Source organism: Prunus mume, linkage group LG5 (assembly GCF_029339155.1).
Source record: "Prunus mume cultivar Tortuosa linkage group LG5, ASM2933915v1, whole genome shotgun sequence".
Lineage (NCBI taxonomy): Eukaryota > Viridiplantae > Streptophyta > Magnoliopsida > Rosales > Rosaceae > Prunus > Prunus mume.
Genome location: NC_142702.1, coordinates 22,042,274 through 22,063,781, shown reverse-complemented (window position 1 = coordinate 22,063,781; position 21,508 = coordinate 22,042,274). Strand labels below are relative to the sequence as shown.

General features: G+C 36.3%; 2 protein-coding genes, 1 long non-coding RNA gene and 1 pseudogene across 5 annotated transcripts; 1 reads left to right on the top strand and 3 right to left on the bottom strand.

Moving 5' to 3' along the window:
* The first annotated feature begins 5,855 nt into the window (after positions 1 to 5,855).
* Positions 5,856 to 9,368, top strand: LOC107881191 (uncharacterized). Of its 2 annotated transcripts, none has more exons than XR_016127502.1 (4): positions 5,856 to 6,277; positions 6,367 to 6,452; positions 7,679 to 7,733; positions 7,819 to 9,368. It is a non-coding gene; the product is annotated as an uncharacterized LOC107881191 (long non-coding RNA). The 2 variants fall into 2 exon arrangements; XR_001677844.2 differs by having other exon boundaries at positions 5,864 to 6,277; positions 6,389 to 6,452.
* Positions 7,908 to 9,327, bottom strand: LOC107881190 (uncharacterized). Its single transcript, XM_016794431.2, has 2 exons — positions 8,694 to 9,327; positions 7,908 to 8,239 (listed from the first exon to the last, which is right to left on the bottom strand). Exons 1-2 carry the CDS (start codon positions 9,325 to 9,327, stop codon positions 8,235 to 8,237), a joined length of 639 nt encoding a protein of 212 aa, XP_016649917.1. The 3' UTR covers positions 7,908 to 8,234.
* A 1,267-nt stretch (positions 9,369 to 10,635) lies between the features above and the next one.
* Positions 10,636 to 12,161, bottom strand: LOC103332041 (uncharacterized). Its single transcript, XM_008234731.3, has 2 exons — positions 11,207 to 12,161; positions 10,636 to 11,134 (listed from the first exon to the last, which is right to left on the bottom strand). The coding sequence occupies exons 1-2, from the start codon at positions 12,086 to 12,088 to the stop codon at positions 10,901 to 10,903; spliced, it is 1,116 nt and encodes a 371-aa protein (XP_008232953.2). The 5' UTR covers positions 12,089 to 12,161; the 3' UTR covers positions 10,636 to 10,900.
* Positions 12,162 to 17,674: 5,513 nt separating this feature from the next.
* On the bottom strand, positions 17,675 to 19,253 carry LOC148917340 (uncharacterized; annotated as a pseudogene). The gene is made up of 2 exons (XR_016126635.1): positions 18,592 to 19,253; positions 17,675 to 18,155 (listed from the first exon to the last, which is right to left on the bottom strand). The product of XR_016126635.1 is annotated as an uncharacterized LOC148917340 (transcript).
* Between the last annotated feature and the right edge of the window lie 2,255 nt (positions 19,254 to 21,508).

Genomic DNA, 21,508 nt, shown 5'->3' with positions numbered 1-21,508 from the left:
ATGATAAATTCATATTTTTATATTAAAATAAAATAAAATAAAAATAAAATAATAGGTGTTACTTTTGAGGAACATAACTACCCATTTTATCTTTTCTTAATTCTAAAAATAAAATTTATAAATAAATAAATAAAACCAATTGGCACATGCTCACTAGGAGAGATTATAGAGTAATGACTACCACATCAACATATGATACTCCCGTTCAAAATTTGTCATGTGTCCCATTTAAAAGAAAATTAAAAATACTTGTACACTGAACTGGAGCAAAATCTATGTGAGTGGACCAAAAGTGGCAACAAAATCATGGCGTCTACAGTGAATTGCAGTACTTATTTCAAAAACACAACGAAAATCAAAGAAAAAAGCTTGGTCGACAACACCACACTGCAGCCATTCCAGCGATAGCAAGACACATCCAAGAACAACAAAGGTCACCAAAGACCTACAAGAGAAAACACACAAATAAACAAACAAAAGACAAGATCCATATAGATCTTGGCAAGAAGACCCAAAATCCAAACAATTCTGGGGAGAGGAGGAGAGAGGAAGAAAACAAGGAAAGGAGAAAAAGTATTGTTACAACTCTCACAAGTCAAATTACATCTAGAAGTTCCACAAATTGCTTGACTGACTGCATGATTACATCATCATCCCATCTCCATCACTGCCGTCCACGTGTATACACCCGCAAACGCCTTCTTTTTTCTTCCTAGTTTGGGAAGAGTCCCACTTTCCATTTAAATAATATTTAGTATTATTTGAGGATTGTAACATGTGATTTTTATGGGCATAATTTTAGGGAGATAATGAGCACTTTAAAGGGGCCATTTGGTCTTTTATGGATTCAGTCTGATGAATTTATCAAACTATATCAACCCCCTATCTAAATTTGTAGTTGTTAAACAGGAAAATTGAAAATTCAGGTGAGCCCAGTCCTTGAACCAAAATCCTAGTATTGTAATTTGTTTGTATTCAGTGATTCACCACAAAATAAAAATAAAATAAAATAAAATTAATGTAGCATCATGCAGGAAGGATATGACTAAAGAAAGATTCCAAAGCTGTAATGTTAACGAAACCAACAAGTTAAGAGTAGGCTAATCAATCGATGCATGGCATTTCAAAGCCAATAAGTCTTCAAGAAAGAAAATTATACAAATAGAACCTACTACAACTGAGCAACAAGAAGAAAGAAAAAGAGGAAAAACTGAAGCCAAGGCGTTGAGGAACATCACTCAATGCGTATTAATATTATAAAGTTGGTAATAATGCATTATGTTCGAGTTCAATGACATTTTAATTATTTTTCAAACACAAAGTATGATATGCAAAATCTATTAGCTATAAGTTCTAAATTCATTTGGGATTTACCTAGTCATGGGTCTAAGCAGACAGAGATCACGTTGGGTCTTGGAATGTAGTTAGACACCCCAAACTCTAAACTAACATACAATATTGGGTTAGAAAACTTAAACCTCATTTTAAAACTGGGTTAGAAATAATTTGACAGAGGATTATGGAAAAGAGTAGTTTATATGCAGCTAGCTGCAAAGAAAAATTTGCACCGACCTGGGACCACACATGGACACATCATCTCTCATATTGCCCTTATCCACCAAACCGTATATTTCAAGGGGTCAAGTTCAACTAAATGAATAAAAAGACAGAAGCTACTTACTTAAGTTTCCAATGACTAATTAGCATTAAGTTAATTACTTAATTGATCATTTTCAATGGGGTTTGTTCAAAAGCTTCAAACAAATTGTCGGTCATCATGTGCGCTATATTGATTGTATTGTAACTTAGCCGTCATGTGATACATAGTTTTGAGATTTTAATTTCAAAGTTTATACTATAACTTAAAAGAATAAATATATCACATTTACCAGCATTCGAAAATTTTGTGTGAAAACTGAAAAAGGGAAAAAACAACTTTTACCACAATTTTTGTAGAGGGCATGTAGTGGAGAAGAAGAAGATACACTTGGATTGGATTGGATCCTGGAGGGCATGATTTGCAGCTAAACCTCTAACGTTTCACCCCCCAATCCAATTTGGCCATTTGTCAAAGCATGCAACGATGAATGGGATGGGATTCCACTCAAGCGAAAAATAGATTCATGTTAAATTATCATAGATATGCAGAGCTAGAATTGTAAAATTAGGAGGGGTGAAGTAGAATATAAGTGTATAAAACACATAAGAATTCAATAATTACACATTTAGAGCTAAATATTTATAATTTAGTCATGTCTAATTTGTTTTAGAGGGAATTATAACTTAAATTATAAGTTGTTTATTACAAATTCTATATATTTTATATAATATATGACAAGACTCGACCCAAATTCCACTTTGGAATAAAACCATGTGCGTGTCCGACACTTGGTGGGTGCGGACACAAATGACCAATTGCCCTTCTAACTAAAACCAAATTTATTTTAGGTTTGACTTCTGAAAATCCAGTCTCTAAAATTGCTCGTTTCCTAAAATTTCCACATGTCAACAAAGCATTTATATATATATATATATATATATCTCAATCGTTCAGTATGCCTTAAATTTCATTTAGAAAATCCAACCATAACTAAATGGCAGAGGCCATATAGAATTTCTAGGCAATATCGAAGCAATTCGAATTTACAATAAAACAGATAAATAGAAAAGAAATCCTACATAGTCGGAAGATAAGGAAGGGTGACGATGAATGCTGGTGGTGCTCAAAAAACATTTGAAAATGTTAGTGGATAAAAATAAAGTTTTAGAAAATAGAATATGAACATACTAACCCCAATGTTAAAACCATTTAGAAAATTCAATTATATTCTTCTTATGTTATCGTACAAGAATTCCTAAAACATGCATATTTACATATATATATATATATTATTAATCGAGCATTTATTCAAAACATTGGGACTTTTAGAAAACATTTTAAAGAAATAAATATTTTCCCACCTAAGTGTACCCATTATATACATATAACCGTCAATTCCATGAACTTATATTTAATTCCCTTATTTTCGTCAATTCCTTATGTCACGTAGTGTGACACATCCTCGCAGGCCTCGATTCATAAAGTCAACCCGATCCGCAATCCTTGCAGGATTCAGGGGACATTTAATTCACCTGATTCGCATTTCTCGCTCTGCACGGTCCGGATATCCCTAAAACTCATGGGGCACTGTCAAACATGCTGACATAACCGATGGCAACAATATTTTCCAAAGGCAACATCATAACCAAGGGAACATATATCCGAAGGCAACATATATCCAAAGGCAACTTGGGTACCTATGGTGGGTTTTAAATAAAAACATTTACTGATAAATTATAAAACTGTTTATCATCCATTCTTAAATCATGTTGCCATTATTCTTCCTACTTTCCAAGCCACCCTCATTTTAAATATAACAGAAATTATATAAATAAAAATATTTGAATTTAAATACTTATGCTTGGAAAGCTATAGTCATTAATACTTATTCCATATCAAATAATAAATAATGAAATTTTAATTGCATAAAATCAGTTATAAAACAAAGCCCACTCACTGAGAGTCCGAGGTAGCTTGACCCTTTGAGGGTCCCTCCTGCGGGTCAGATGGTGCCCGAGTACCTATTTAAACCATTAAAAATATTTAATTAATAAAATTGCTCAAAAAAGATTATTTAATCCAAAACCCTAACCCCCGGCTTCTAAAAGTGCATGCACTTGGTTTAAGACCATTCCTATGCCCACTTACACATTCCGGATGGTTAGAATGGTATGAAAAGACCCGAGACTCGATAAACGATAAATTTCCATATTGCATTCACCTCCAATTATCAATCCAAGAGTTCCTATAGGTTCCACACCGTTTAATAGCCCTATCCTAAAGGTTTGGTCCGAATCGGATGGTCGGATTAATCACGATCGCTCAATCGAACGGTTATCGTTTAATTAAACTTCGAATCATTTAATCGGAATATCCGAGACTCCGATTCACGATATGTGAAATCCTACACGATCTTATGAGTGCCTAGATTAACATATATTAAATTGGAAGTGATCCAATAGTTCGAATGTATCGAACCCGGATAACACACAATAGGTGAAATCCGCTTGAGGTTCAAATGATATTCGAATTGTAATAATATATCATATTATCGTCATGCATGCTAAACATTTTTTTTTTAATCTTACATCCAATGAAATCCAAGTACAGGAAAAAGGATGGCTAGGACATGATTGAGAGCCGAAAACAAGCAAGAACGCACCAATGAGATGAGAGGGTTGAGAGCCGAAAACAACCAAAACAAAGTTCAAACCAACGAGCTTCGGAAAAAGATAAACAGAAAAGAAAATGTTAGTTTGATAAATGGACAACAGAAGAGATAGATTTGTGGGACATAATTTCATCCATAAGTACTTCTTGTGGCATTTTTTATGAAAAATATTTGTCTTCAAATATCATTAATTATGCTGAGAATAGTTAATTCCATGCATACAACAACTTAACTTCTTGTGGCTTAATCTTAATGCAGGCTTCATCAAACATATATGAACCTCCATATTGGAACTCATTAATTATATGGTACCCCTAACACATCATAATCTTAATGCATGCTTCCCTCAAAGATCATCTCTTCAAAAAATCACTTGAATATGAAACTATTTGACCACTCAATTAGATTACTGTTAATTATTATAGTCTTTTCTTGAAGCACTGCGTTCGTATATTTTGTCGATTACAATTAGATGCCTTAATGATTTTCAATGTGCATGATTTTTTATAAGGATAATCTATGAATGTAAATTTGAAAAATAGACAATTTGAATATTTAAATCAAAATTGATAGGAATCCTAAAAGTGTCCCTCAATGGATGGCCAAACTTAATTTGACTAGGCCATGGTGAGTATTACTATCACTCTAATTGCCGTTGGATGAGTGTATTTAATTACTTGTTATACAACTCTAAAAAATTTAACTCATCTAACGACCATTAATATGGTGGTAATGCTCACCACCAATTAAGAGTGGTGACAACCGAATAAAAAAAGTATATTAAAAAGCTAGAAAAAAAAAAACAAATGTTATAAATAAAGCCACAAAATAGTACTTGAACTAAAACCTTAGTATTCACCGTAAAATAGAATTATGTTTAAAATAAATAAATAAACCTAGTTTGTAGAGACGTATGGTGTTAGATTTTCCATGAATATAAATTTAAGCACACGAGGACAAGATCATTGCAAATGTCTATCTATTACGCGTTAAACGCCATTTCAATATATGTATAAAGAATGATTATTTTATGAAGCTTCAAACATATATCCAATTTGGGTGATTTTTAAAATCAAAAAAACAAAAGTGATGCTCTTATATTTTCTATTTAGTGGTAAATTTACTGCTGTTAAAACAAAACGATTATCTTTGTATTACTCAGAATTCTGAGTGTCTTTTTCTTCATATGAGTAGCTTCATTTCATTTATTTATTTACAATAAGTAAGATAATGCTAATTAGTTGTTAACAGATACCAACCAGAATGCATGGTGGGACAGGTGATTGATAAGGCAAACATTCTTTTTCTAGTGATCAAATCGCCATTGTTGTGTTGACCAATTTCCACATATGTGGCCCTGCGTTGACCGGATTGGACTTTGAAGTGAGCTTTCATTTCTTCTTCACATGTTAGGAGATTTTGGGCTACGATCATGGGCCTTGTTGGGCCTGCTATGCGTTTTGGCCCTCCTTTGATGGGGTTAAAAGCTTTAATTTCTTCAATAAAGTGTGACGCCACCAATGAGAATACAGCGTATAGATGGTTTAGAATTTTAGAATTTTTTCTCTTTTATTTAATGTAGCTTGTGCATCAAAACACGCACACACGCCATCCATTGATTTCTTCACCATTAAGCAAACGGGGTCAACAACTCACCGGATCGGCTCCCACGTAGAATGACTTTTTATAAAAGTCGAAACTGAAGGAAGCTGATTTCGGTTTAGTGAAGATTTTGAAATTTCAATTTTGGCCATTGTACTTTCGAAAAATCACGGAAATGCCCCTTTATATATTATCCGTAAGAAATCTTATTTTTCGAAAATCATTCAAACGCCGCACCGTCCGCAAATGTTGCTCCATATGGAATTATGGATGTGGTTGGCTGCTGTTGGTTTTCGACACCAGCTTCACGTTCTGGGAGTTGTAGACAGCCAGCACAAAGCAAGATCTTAGTGCTCCTATGGCTGATGATAATTGTCTGGGATTTTGAACCCTGCCACAATGAGGTGAAAATTTTGACATGAAATTCGTGAGTTTTAAATCCGACAATTCTGTTGACTTTCACTTGCTGTAACCCTCTTGCTTCTGTGTATAGCTTGAACTTTTTTGGTTTGCAGATATCTTCTGAGAGGCTCAGGGGTTCTTCATAACTGTTCACAGTAATGCAGATTCAATTAATGTGTAAGTTCTGCAATCACTCAATCTAGATGGAAAAAGTTGTATTACTTTCAAAAGATTAATCTTATGATGGATATTCTTACATTTATGAATATAGTAAGCAATGATTATGGATGTAGGGTCTGGATTTCTTATGTTTGGGCATGAATTTTTCTTTATTCGATGAAGAGCTGTATGATATCAGAGAGGCAAAGAACCTTTTCTTTTTCATTACAGAATATGTGTTATGTCCCCCTTTCCAAATAGGCTCTATATATATTCCCTAGTATTGGCTAACATTGGCTTCTGTCACTGCCTTGTGATCTGACAGGAAAAGGGTTTTCCCAAATTGTCTTTAGAGCGTTTCTATCTTTTTTGGGTAATAAAATATGGGGCCACAAGCAAGTACTTGTGTTCGTGAGTGTTTGGGTTTGAGACGTAAACAGAAGTGTCTGTACTAAACTACATAAGGAGGATTTGGGTGTGGGTGGGGCATGCATTTGGCTTTTGGAGTGGTAGATATTCTACTTTCCAAAAGTAACGGAGGCAAATGATAGAACATTTTTTGTATTTAGTATGTACAGATTAAGCTGCAAGATTCATACCAATCAGTATCTTTAATCTGGTTTTATACCAGATAAACCAATACCATGGCATTTCTGCACCTTTCAACTTCATCCCATCTCTGAAATAGACTCAATATGCTATAGGAAGGGGTTTTTTCAGGGTTTAAAAACGAGCAGGGGAATATGCTAAAGGAAGGTTTCAGTTAATAGCAATGCATGGTTGAGATATGCGCAGTCAAATATAGGGAATCTTGCAAGTTGTATTAAGAGGATGAATCTGGTTGCTGCCTTTCTAACCAAGGAAATATCCTTGGTGTTGTAAGAAATTCCATCAGGGAAGGAAATTGTTACCTTGTAGCTTAATCTGTTTTCACAGATAGATACATATTAGTGATTTGCATATACATCATGTCATACAGACAAAGCAACTATAGCATGGAAAGATTATCAGCACTAGATTCCTAAAGAATTGGATGTAATGTCATAGTAACACGTGACAGTAACATTTGTGCTTAGAACCAGTTTGTAAGGACAATTTCAATTCAGGAGATAATGGAAACAATCTTACTGGGCAATATATATATATATATATATATATATCATGTTGAGAAAACAGAATTAAACATGTATCATGTTATCATTATAATACAGATGTGTGAATTATACATCCATATTCGAATGCAGAATTCAATAACACCCAAGGACTTCATGAATCAAGCAGCCGATGACTATATTTAAGGTACATGCAGTAGTTTGGGGCTTATCATGCTTCCTAGAATCTATAGTGAATCTTGGTTCTCACTGAAATTTTAATGCATTCTTAGGTACCAAACAGAGTGCAATTGTGCAAGTGGCGGGTGGTCAGTTTATATCATAGCAGCATTCATAACAGGATCAACCAATATTAAAAAGATGTCCAAACATAAACAAGGATGCATATCCCGAGCAGCAAGTACATATGCAAAAGGATTGGCTGAAGTCATGGCTCATAACCAAGCTCCTAATACATACTGCAAGTATATATCGAATCATTCTTATTCCGCAAGGGGAAAACCAGGATGATTGTAGTCTCCAAAGTAAAAAAGAAAGAAAACAGGATAACTGGGTGATGCTAAGTCTGTTCAGCTGCAGTATCTATAATAGACCGTCCGTAACCTCACCAACGTGAAGAACTAGTCCAACAGGGTTAGGCTCCACGGCTGTTGAAGTGCTGTCCTCGGTCTCAGGAACAATGCCAGCCTCATCCTGAAGCAAGATTGAAACATTGGTATTCATTTTTCAACAACAAAATAGACCACAAACGTAAGAATTTCATTCTACCTCTATTTTACAAAGTAAATAGTCTCTTTACTATATATAGAGAATTACAAAGAGCGGGCACTCCACATCATAACTCTCCAAAGATAGAAATCGTGCTTTTGGCCACAGTTTACTCAATGCTCTGTGATATCTATGTCATGCTCTGTTACTCGATGCTAAAACACATACATAAACGTAATTATTGACTAAGCATGTAATGTACACATACAACATTCTTATCATTACCCAAGTAAACCCAAATCAACAAATTTCTTACAGAAAAAATATTTACCCAAAAAAGGAAAAAAGAAAAAGAAAAAGGTTTGCTTTAAAAGTAAAACTCCAAATTTATGTACCAAGCTGTCAATTAGGCCTCTAAAGCAAGGTCACGGAACGTTACCGTCAGCCATAGCCTGGCCAGGCCTCCAGCCCGGTGCCGGAGTGGGAAAAACCTCAGGTGGTGCTGGAGGCATGAAGAAAGTGGAAGGATTTGCGCCTAACCCCATATCTTCCATTACCTTGAACACCTGGAATGGCAGAGTAAGGTAATTCCACATCTTGATGGAGTCCAAGTGTTGGACCCGAGATGCAGGGCTCACCTTTTGCAGGTACTCTTCAGCTTGTTTCTCCTTGCCAGCTTCAAGCAGGTAGCAATGCACAATTTTGATGAAGCGTTTGTTGCTGGCCACCAGAACCTGCGCCACGCAGTCCTTGAGAAGAGCAGAGTCCAGCGGACTGGGGTTAATCCGATGGGCTGAATCGCTTTTATGGACGGCAATTTGTTCTGCAAGGCCCTCTTTCAGGAAAGTGAGTGAGAAGCACTTTTGCAGTATGGGAAGCATTTCTTCTTTGTTGAGGAGAAGCTGTTCCGGGATCAGATGGAGGTTTTTGAAGTGAAGTTCCATTATGCCTGCAAAAACAGAGGCGTCTGGATTCGGAGAGGTCGACATCATTGTTGAATTTTTGTTGGGTTTGGAGTTTGGGGTTTTGGAGAAGGAAGGCGTTGGCGGTGGTGTATTTGTAGAAAGAGTCATATTATTATAATATTTGAAGGATCAACCTTGGTCACTGTACACGTCTGCGCCCACCTCTGCTCTCTCCCTCCCTTTTTTATATATATTTAAGTAGAATGGCATTTGATATAGCACCACCAAAAGGAATTCCAGAAAGAAAACAAAAAAGGAATTCCAGGTCAGAATTTTAGTCGAAGCACTTTCATGTCATGACTTTTAGAAAATCATGTCCCTTACCCGATACAACCAATACACAGAGACAGAGATTATTTTTTTTTGGTCAACAGAAACAGAGATGTTGGGCATTGGATCAAAATTTCTCCAATTTGAATGGTCAGAAACTTCCCCAAACATATTATGAGCTCTTCAGGCAAACACTGTCGCTATGTGGCAGTTTTATCCAATACAATCAATACACAGAGACAGAGATGTTGGGCATCGGATCAAAAATTCTACAACTTGAATGGTCAGAAACTGCCCCAAACAAATGATTAAACATTTGTACTCTACTGTGGCAGTTTTATGCGAGTGGTTTGAAAATGGAAAAGGGGACACTTCCCAAGTATAAATAGAATTTCAGAAGAAGAATAAATATTTTTTATTGAACGTGTGCCTAAATTAAATATTAATATTCAATTCTTTAATGTTAAATATTTAATTGGAAATTGCAAGGGGTCATGCGAGCTCGCGACCGCCAAGCCTTGGCTGCATCCATACGGGCACGTGTGCTCCATCCAACTTTGATGGATGATTTATCAAACGCGCGCAACCGCTAAAATGGTGCGGGTCCCGCGCAGGCCCCCGTTCACACCAAAATCAATCATGAAACAAATACCATAAGCATTAATTTGATTGAATAAAGTGCGGGAGGCCACCCATTGTAATATAAAATTTGCCGATTGAAACTGGACACAACCGTCTTATTCTTCCCAACACACGACAGCTTTAATGTATCTGCACATCGGATAATCAAATTCAGGTCAGCATCCATGCTAACAGCCATTTGTCAAAGTCATCATGATATGGTGATGATGATGATAAGATTCATAAATCTAGTACAACTTTAGAGTGGCAAAATGTACGTAAGCAAATTCAACAACAACCCGATAATATGGACTTATAACTAAGAACGGACATTAAAGTAATTGATTATTTGAGCTAAACATTGTTTTAAAAAATAAAAATAAAAATAAAAAGTTCAGGGGCATTTGGTCTTGTATGGATTCAGTATGATAAATTTACCAAACTACATCAACCACCTATCCAAGTTTCAGTTTGAAAGAAAAATTTGTGACCTAAGGATTCTCAATTAATTTGTGACCAAGAGCATAATAATTATACATTTTCATTAAATTACTTGATTCAATAAAGTGGCCACACACAATATCCAAGCTCAATTACAAATTACAATACATATGGATGGAAACAAACCCTCACTCCCTTCTACACAAACCTTTCTACAAACAAACCCAGCAAAAGCAAAGCAACAAAACAAACACACAAGTTTCACACACAAAAAGCCTTCCACTATAAAACCTATAAAAATGACACAATCAAAAGGCGCCTTTTCGGAGGATTGATTCAGTCTGATGAGTCAATCAGAGGACACGCCCTCCTCCTCTGCTTCATCAATAGGCGCCTTGTCCCGAGCCTGGGCTTTAGCCTCATCGATCCAAAGAACCCCGCCGACGCCGTGGCTGGGCTTCTTCATCGGCAGATCATAGGGACAACATGGGTCGTCCTCGTCCACACCACCAACAGCCACCGCCTTCCGCTTTGCCACGTTGCTCTGCTTCTCATAACCAACACCATAATTGCGACCATCCGACTGAAAACAGAGAAAACAGATATTCAATGCAATCAAGTTGAAGTTACCCATCTACTAATTACTAAATAATACCATAGTTTCGTCGTTGCCGTTAAAATTGGCACCGGTGCCGGCGGCAGCAGCAATGACTTGACAATGACTATGAGCATGGTTAAGTGCGGCCGTCCAGCCTTGTTGTGGAATGGGAAACAGCTGTTGCAGCGCCGGGAATTGAACATCATCGGATCCGATTGGGGCCTCAACGAGGCCTTTCGCGACGAGCGCCTTCTGAATTTCGGTTCTCAGTGTGAGAATATTCCAGACACGAATCGAATCAAGGTTTCCGATTTCGGCTTCACTTTTGCTGTTCAGAATCTTCTTGTACACCGCCACCTCATCATCACTCCCGTACTCGCCCAGGTACCACACCACGTAATCAATGAACCGGGAGATGTTCTGGCTCTTTATTTCTCCGACGAATTCCGTCGCCGGCGCCGTCGCATCCGGCGGCGAGACGTTGAGATCCGGGATATAATTGGGTCCCCCGTTTGGTGCGGGGTCCACAAAATTCTGGTCACCACCCTCAGCCGGCACCAGAAAACAGAAATCCACCACTTGCCGGCGGCTGCTGCTATGGCGTAAGGTCATGTTCAACCGGAAAGCCATAATTGCAGCCATAGCGTCTTGTCGGGTGGGTCCATTGACCGGGAGAGCAGTCAGAAGAACCTCCTCCGGGCACAAACTAGTACCTCCGCCGCCGCAGTAGGCCGCAGCGTACACCTTCGTCTGTGGGCCCCTGAAGCTGAAAGCAGCGTTTGGAGCCACGATAGCAGCTGAGGCTGGTCTGTGTCCAGCCCCTCCAATGTTACTGCTTTCTTCGACCTTTGCCGGTAGGATCGTTGGCAGACGGACTTCTCTTAGGTGGTGGAGAAGTAAATTGGAAGAAAAAGGGCTGAGAAGAAGAGCCATGGCCATTGCTGCTATAGCTAGCTAGCTCTGAATCAGATGTAGAGAGAGAGAGAGAGAGAGAGATGTGGTTCGGGTGAAGAAGATGGAACTTGTTTGTTTGCTTTATATAGAGCAAGGTGGGTCCCACTGGGTGGGCCCGTCTCTTTTTCATGCAAAGTCAAGGAGTGGTTATGTTACCGACCATTTGATTTGGTTAGCATCGTTCAGTAATAGACCTAGGGCCGACAAGAATATGAGTCGATGCAAAATCCCAATAATATTTCTAGTGGAACATCCTTCACAATTCCTAGAAATATAGTTCACTAATAGACCGAGGGATGACTGCCGGAAATATAATAACAAAAATATTTCTAGTGGAACATCTTTCAAATCCCTGGAATTGGTTTTGGAACCCTCTAATCACCAGTAATTAGTTGATGTAAAATAAATAACAATTCCATACCTAACTTTTATTAGTGTGTGTTACGACTGCTGCACTTGTACAAGTTTCCTCAACTTGGATGACTGCACAAACAAATTATGTTCCGCCCACCTTCTCTCAAGACCTCGAGTAGATAGCAATTGACATGACAGTTTTGTTTGATCAGTTTTAGAACAAGCCGAACCGAAAGTGGAAACACGAAAGTCACCCACCCAAAATCAATTATTCAAAAAGCTCAATTTCAAAAGTACTTTATCATTTTTGTGCATCAACAGATATGATTATTCTCAATTCACATCATGGACATACCGATTAATGAAATTCAACAAATTTTTTTCACGGGAAAATTCAACAATTTAAATGGTATGAGTTGTACAGGCAAAAGAATGGATGGAACTTGCAATAATATATCCAATGAAATCCAAGTACATGAACCGACTAAATTATGGTTGGCTGTTGATCAGGTTCAGCATAGGGCCATGGATGGATCCCTATGGAATCCGTACCTGAACCAATGAGATGAGAGAGAGCCGAACGAAAACGAAGTTGAAAGTTGAAACCAACGAACTAGGAAAAAGATAAACAGAAAAAGAAAAAGTTAATAGTTGATATATAAATGGTAGAGACAAGATGGTTTCGTGGGACATGATTCCCACTTTGGCCGCAACCTCCTTTTTCCATAGTCTCCCCAAAAACAATTGGGCTTTTTATTTCTATAATTAATTATGCTGAGAGTAGTTAATTATTTTTTATATGTACTCTTCATAAACAAGAATTTCAGCTATTATTATTATTATTAGGCAATAAAAACTGAAGAAACAAACAAAAAAACAAGCAAAGCAAGCAAGCATACTACCAACCACCATATGCAATCTCTAGATTCTCTACAAATGTTGTCGTCTTCTTTAAGCATTTCGTCCGTGGAAAATCTCACATTTTTTCCAAGTTGGCACATTATTATACTCAGTGGCGAACTTATTAAGGCGTAAGGAGATGCAGCTGTATTTTTATTCGCCAGAAAAATCATTGTAGGTGTTTTAAATTGCCAATATCTTTTTCATTTTACTTTTATTTAATTTTATATTACTTCACTTACTTAAGTTTACAATGTAAATATTTGGATTCAAATCAAGATACTAGAAAATCAAATTCCCACCAAATCAAAATATAAAAAATTGGTTTTAGTGCAAAATACGATTTAGGCTAAAAATGATGGCTAATTAAGTCAATATATACTTCATACTAAAATCCCATAAATCAAGTTTTCTTATTTGATGTGTAAGGATAAAAGTCACCAAAAATTATATTGAGAAAATGATTGTTCCGAAAAACCATTTTTCATATTTAGTCAATATTTTACATAAAACAATTTTTCATGTATGATATGTATGCATGAAGGGATCTAAAGTCAATTTAGATAAAAAGCCTTAGATGTTTAATCCACAAAGAGGTTTTAGCTTTTCAAAATTACACATTTGCTAAAAAATCTTAGGTCCACCAGTGATTATACTATCGCTTTTTTTTTTTTTCCTTTTCTTCTTTGGCAAACAAAAGTAAGTGATGATGCTCTTATATTCATGCTTGCTTTCTCCACCATGTTCTGTATAATAAATAAATATAATAAAACAAAACACTCACTATCAGACAAAAAAAAAACATAAAATATAGGATTAGCTATTTATTTTGTATGGTTGGCGACAAATCAAATTGAATAAACGTTATTTTTTAATGATGTGATGAGTGTCCTTTTCTTCACAAAGGAAAGGAGCTAAGCGTTGTTTCAAATTCATTTTATAAGTAAAATAATGCCGATCGATTAGCTGTCAATAAAATAAAATGCATGGTGGTGTTGATAAAAGGCAAAAAGATTCTTCTTGTACCACTTCAGTTGTCAAACGGTCCTACCATCACAGCCATGAGAGAGGAGGAATTCACCACCACTGTGGTGGGAACCCATTCGCTTGGAACTGGATATTTGATGGGGTCAAATTAAAGACAAGCTTTTGTAATAGCTTTTTTTTTTCCTTGCATGTATTTGGTTGTTGACATATAGCCTTTAAATATTGGATTTCTATTCTTCTTCTTTTTTTATTCGTCACTTAATATTTAAAAATAATTCAGCACCATGACCATGGTTGATTTGCCAAAAAAGAGAGAGAGTACAAGCTAAGTGCCTCTCTCACATGGATGATGGAGGAGCTGTAACACTTCTATAGTTTATCATCTTTAAACATTCCTAATTGGAGTGTACTACCAGTCCACTCAAATTGGATTGGCTGCTTATTTTTGGCTCAAAAGAAAAGGAAGAAAAAGCTACTGAAAAGTCTTCGACAACTGGTAAAGGGTTGGATTTGTTGGCACGTACGAGGGAGGGCCTTCTTTGCATCGAATCTGTCACCACTGATGATAATTAGTTCGCACTCAAAATGGATTTATGCAATCCAATCCGACTACAGATTTCCTTAGTCCCTTCAAAAGAAGAGGACGAAGAAACCACTGAAAAACTAGGAAAATATTGAACTAACTTTTTTCCTTGAAAAAGTCTTCGACAACTGGTAAAAGCATTTTCCCCTGTAGTGTCATGGCAAAAGGCTCAAGCAAGAGCATGCAATATTCACATAAATAGTGTGAGTCCTTGCAAAAGACAACTCAAGAGCAATCACTATTTATATAGAATTAATTTTATTTATATGTATGAGTTTAATAATAATAAAATTGCTAGGTATGAATAAAAAAATGTTTCTGAATTTTTTGGAATTTTTTTTTTTATTTTGTTAATGTTTTTACATTGATGACGTTATCGCTCTCATACAACAGCTCAGGATATTTTTGCCTTTGAGTCTGCGCAGACTTGTAGAGCCCACATCTGCTGGGGCTGGAGTGTAGCGCTGAAAGTGCTCTAAAGGGATAGATTTGTTGTATGTAAGGCATTTACGATGGGAGGGCCTTCTTTGCGTCGAATCCCTACACGTATCGCCCCCAAATTCCTTTTTGGCCAGTTGTCAAACCAGAATTAATATTACCATAATTAATATTACTAATTAAACTATATTATATAAAATTATCATAGATGATCATATCCCTAATTCACAAGCTGGATTGCATTTATAAATAGAAAATCACAAGACGGACTTGACTTTAGCTTCTCCTTCGGAAATGATTTCTCCATAACTGCCAGCCAAGCAAAGGATTGGGTTAAAACTTCATCGAAATCAACCCATAGTAACTATAACAACCGAACAAAACTATAATCAGGAGAACGATTGTCTGCATAATCATCCATCTCACGTAAGATTTTCTCCTGCATCCATTCAGATTCAGGCCAGCAGCAAATTTAATAAATTCCTAAAATCATAAATACAGAAATTCCGTATGGAATTCTAAACTTGCAGAAAAAGCAGAGCAAGTAATTCACACAAAAACATTTTAGTTTAAAATAAATAAAACAAAAGGTACAAAAGGGGGTTTCTTGGTATTGGCGATTAGTGATTTTGCCCGATCACTTTCAAATCATTAAATTCCAACATTGAGTTCGTTTTCTATCTGAAATTTGGACACATACACTGAAACTCGAAGTAAAAGAAAAATGAAAGATATTTACCTCATATTCTACTCACGGCGCCAAATCTTTTAATTTTTAATTTTGTTAAAAGCGATAATAATTTTATTGATTACACACAAAAAGTACAAAGTAGCTGTAATGCCAAATATGAGTATAACATCTCCAGTGACCAAACACAAAAATAAATTGATTTGATTTGGAGAGAATTACGCATGCCAGAAAAGCCTAAAACCTCCAATTGGGCAGACAAAAGCACTTGTACTCAGACGTACAAATCCATCTCGCAACGGCAGTAACGCAAATCCGCATCGAAAAGTCGAATACTAAATAAAAACACCACACAACATCCTCTTCAACAAACCAAAGAGACTTGTAACACCAACATGTCTAAACCTCTTATTTTGAACAAGCAAAACCTCTTATTTTGCACATGCAAAACCCTATCGCACACAAACCAGCAACAATCACTTTTCTAACTTCAAACACTGAACTGGAGCAAACTTCATGTGAGTGGACCAAAAGCTGCAACAAATCCATGGCGTCTACAGTGAATTGCAATACTTATTTCAAAAACACAACGAAAATCAAAGAAAAAAGCTTGGTTGACAACACCACAATGCAGCCATTCCAGCGATAGCAAGACACATCCAAGAACAACAAAAGTCGCCAAGGACCTACAAGAGAACACACACAAATAAACAAACAAAAGACAAGATTCATATAGATCTTGGCAAGAAGACTCAAAATCCAAACAAATTTGGGGAGAGAAGAGGAGAGAGGAAGAAAACAAGGAAAGGATAAAAAGTATTGTTACAACTCTCACAAGTCAAATTACATCTAGAAGTTCCACTAATTTGCTTGACTGACTTTACATCATCATCCCATCTCCATCACTGCGTAAGTTGACTAGAACCTCGTCAGCAATTGGGTCTAAAGTTTAGTCAAATAACAAGAATTGTTTTATGAAGCTCAAATGAAATTCAATATATAATCAAATAACAAGAATTTAGTTGATACTATTTGTAAGATCATTAAATTAATTTAGACACCAAAAATCATTTACAAATTTACTCTCGGAGATAAGATTTACATAGATAAACTACGTATAACCAATAAATAGAAGTTTAATTCTTTAATCTATTCGCTCTAATTTCATAAATCGTTGTGTACCCAATGATGGGTTATATTGTGCTGCTAATAAAGACATTTTAAGGCTAACTGAACAATAAAATATATGCTCCTATTTAAAAAGAAACAGTGGAATGTTATTAAAAGTAGGGGTGGACATGGATTGGGTTGCGTCATTTTAGTTGAGTTAACCTTTTGTGATCAGGTTGAGCAGTTTGGTCGGGTTAATTCAAAATTAAGCATATTTTTAAGTTTTGATTTCAACCTGTACAAATCAGTATATGATTTTTTGAACCCAAGACCCACTCATTTTTAAGCCAATCTAACCCAGTTATGATTGGATTGGATGGTTCGCTCGAGTTGACCAGAAATTGTGCCCACCCCTAATTAAAAGTAACATAAATATTAATTTTGTTGTTGTTGAGAAATTATGGAATTGCAATTATAAATAAGCCAAAAAAGCCAAGTAATTGATCTAATGTTATAGTCATAGTAACACAGTGAATCTTGATTTTCTGAAATTTATATCAACCAATGTTAAAAGGATGTCCAAACATGTTCATAAAAAATAAAATAAAAATTGTCAATACATAAACACGGATGCATATCCCGAGCAGCAAGTACATATTCAAAAGGATTGCGTAAAGTCATGGCTCATAACCAAGCGCCTAATACATACTGCAAGTGTATATCGAAGCATTCTAATACCATAAGAGCAAAACCAGGATGATTCTAGTCTTCAAAGTAAAAAGAAAGACAACAGGATAACTGGGTGATGCTTAGTCTGTGTCAGAGACCTCCACTTCCATCACCATCACCCCCTTCTTCTGCTTGTGTTCAGCTGCAGCATCCATCATAGACCGGTCTGTAACCTCGCCAACGTGAAGAACTAATCCAACAGGGTTAGGCTCCACGGCTGTTGAAGGGCTGTCCTCGGTCTCAGGCACAATGCCGGCCTCATCCTGAAACAAGATTGAAACATAGGTATTCATCTTTCAACAATAAAATAGATCAGATCACAGCATAAGAATTTCATACAATTAATCTTAACTACGTTTATTCTCTTTACTATACATAGAGAATTACAAAGACCGGGTACTGGACACCAACTAGTACTCCAAACACAGTTTACTCAATGCTCTGTTTTATCTCTGTCATGCTCTGTTACTCGATGCTAAAACATATACATAAACGTAATTATTGACTAAGCATGTGTATGTACACATACAACATTCTTATCATTACCCAAGCACACCCAAATCAACAAATTTCTTACAGAAAAAAATATTTACCAAAAAAAAAAAAAAAAACAGAAAGAGGCTTGCTGTAAAAGTAAAACTCCAAATTTATTTACCAAGCTGTCAATTAGGCCTCTAAAGCAAGCTCACGGAACGTTACCGTCGGCCATAGCCTGGCCAGGCCTCCAGCCCGGTGCCGGAGTGGGAAAAACCTCAGGCGGTGCTGTAGGCATGAAGAAACTCGAAGGATTTGTGCCTAATCCCATATCCTCCATTACCTTGAGCACCTGGAATGGCAGAGTAAGATAATTCCACATCTTGATGGACTCAAAGTGCTTGACCCGGATGCAGGGCTCACCTTTTCGAGGTACTCTTGAGCTTCTTTCTCCTTGCCAGCTTGGACAAGGGAGCAATGCATAATTTTGATGAAGCGTTTGTTGCTGGCCACCAGAACTTGCGCCACGCAGTCCTTGATGAAAGCAGAGTCGACCGGACCGGGTTTAATCCGATGGGCTGAATTGCTTTTATCGACAGCAATTTGTTCTGCAAGACCCTCTTCAAGGCAAGAGTGTGACAAGCAGTTTTCCAGTATGGGAACCATTTCTTCTTTCTTCTGGAGAAACTGTTCTGGGATCAGATCCAGTTCCTTGAAGTGAAATTCCATTAGGCTTGCAAGAACAAAGGCGTCTGGATTGAGAGGGGTCGACATCACTGTTGAATTCTTGGGTTTAGGATTTTGGGTTTTTGGAGAAGAAGCGCTAATGGTGGACGGTGGTGAACTTTGAAGGCACACGCTGAGGCTTTGTATTATAATTTTTTTTTTATATTTTTTTCGGAAAAAAAAAATTAAGAAGATGATCCATGTCTTCATCATCAAAGAGAAAAGACAGAAACAGTTGTGGGCCTACCAACTGTTTCTTTGGTAAATACCAAGTGTTTCACTAGCCAGGAATGGTTCAATCAACTTGTTATTTGTTGTTTTGTCCGAGAAAAAAGAAAATTCAATTAATAATTAATAATAATACAGATGGTCATCTCCTTCGCTTTCAAATGCAACGCAAGTTTAGATTCTCATTTCCATGTGTTTTAGTTATTTGAGAAAAATTAAAGACGTGAGTATTATTGGGTGTGGCTTAGAAGTAACTAACCATGGTCATTGCTTATTGCCTTTTCTCAACCAGTAAAAGAAAATAGCTGGATATTAATAATAAAAAAATGTAATTCCATTGAAAAAACAATGGAGCTTAAACAAATGCATGCAAGAGTGTATTTTGTGCTATAACTTGCAACTGTTGAGGATAAAAAATGTATTCTCATCATTCTTCTTAATATTTGACACGTATCCATATGCATAATTATGATTAATTTTTTTCTTTGTATTTATGAAACCATAATTATGTATATGAACATGTATCATGTGTTGAGAAGAGTAATAAAAATATATATTAGGTTAAAATAATGAGAAAAATACTCTCAAACGAAAATAAAATTCTAAGTCAAGATTTTAATTAGTTGAAGCACTTATAACTTTTAGAAAATCATGTCCTATCTGATACAACCAATACAAAGAGATATTTGGCCATCTGATAAAAAAGTTCTACAATTTGAATCTAGACAAATTATGAGTTGTTTATTTTAATACATGAAGATTATAATTTTAAATCTCTTCGAATGAGACGTTTAAAATCAACATGCATGCTCAAAGATGAAAACTTCGAACGCAAGGAAGAAGGAGTGTTGGAATTTGGAAATGAGAAATTCCAAATACTGCCACGTGACTAGCATATGGTAATGGTGGTGTTGTAATAAGGCTCGTGCGCCTAAAGGACCAATCCTGATACCGCCACGTCGCCAAGGTAGAGCGTGGGTGGGTGACTAGACTAGGCGACGGATAAGGAAACGTATTGAAGCCCCACCGGGACAAGAACCCACCAATGACAGGCCAATAAAATATATGTATCTGAATCGGATAATAAAATATATGAGGTTAACATCACGGCCAGCAACCATTTGTCAAAGTCATCAAGATGATATGATTATAAGATTCATATTCCAACTTTAGGATTAATGTGGGAGATAGAAATTCATGCAAATCAATCAAAAAGTGCAAACCATTTGGGCCTGTATGGTTACAGTCTAATGAATTTATCAAACTATATTATTATCAACCCTCTGTCTGAATTTTAATTTCAAAGAAAAATTTGTGACACATGATATATGACACACACTTCATTAAATTAGGACAACGAAAGTCAATATCTCTCCACAAACCCTAGAGGTCACTGTAGTACTTACGACAAAAGTCAATATCTCATTCTCACTCATTTTCATCTATATTCTAGTAAAAAATGAAAGAATAAAAACTAAAATGTAAATAATTATCAAACCTTGTTAATAGATGACCAACCAAAATGCATAATGCATGGTGGGACAGGTGATTCATTGGTAAGGCAAAACATTCTGTTTCTAGTCATCAAACGGTCCTTCCTACCATTCACCGCCATTGTAGTGTTGAAATTGGAATTAAAAAAGGTTTTAGAATTTTTTTTCTTTTATTTTGTGAAGCTTGTGCATCAAAATACACACGTGTCGCCATTTAGAAAACGAGGTCAACAACTCACCGGATCGGCTCCCACGTAGAATGAAAGCAAATCTGTTCACACCAGCAAAAGCGACATGAGAGACTGAGACGTTTGTATTTACTAGGACTTACTTAAAAAAGTATCTCGCACGCGGTGTAAAACAAATAAAGATTCACATTCAAAATGAATAATGAAAACAAATAAGAGCAAGAAATTTGTAACAGCTTTCAAGATTTCTATTGATTACACTTAGCCTTGTAAGCTATTAATCAGTCATGAAAATGGTAACCCAAACACACATCTATTTACTTTCTAAACAAGATTGCACAAATAAATAAAGAAAGAACCAAACGGAAATTGTTGTTAAATATAAGTATTTTTTTTAAAGAAAAAGTTATTAAATACAACAGTTATTCTCGTTGATGGTCGGTCGGTGTCTAATCATTGGCGTTTGTCCGGCGCGTGTGGCACAGTTTGTGGACCAAAACGCATCGC

Excerpts from the sequence above, each read along its gene's own strand:
- LOC107881190 (XM_016794431.2), bottom strand. The coding sequence starts at position 9,327 with ATGACTCTTTCTACAAATACACCACCGCCAACGCCTTCCTTCTCCAAA.
- LOC103332041 (XM_008234731.3), bottom strand. The coding sequence starts at position 12,088 with ATGGCCATGGCTCTTCTTCTCAGCCCTTTTTCTTCCAATTTACTTCTC. Across the intron at positions 11,135-11,206 it reads ACGGCAACGACGAAACTATG|TCGGATGGTCGCAATTATGG; the intron begins GTATTATTTAGT and ends CTCTGTTTTCAG.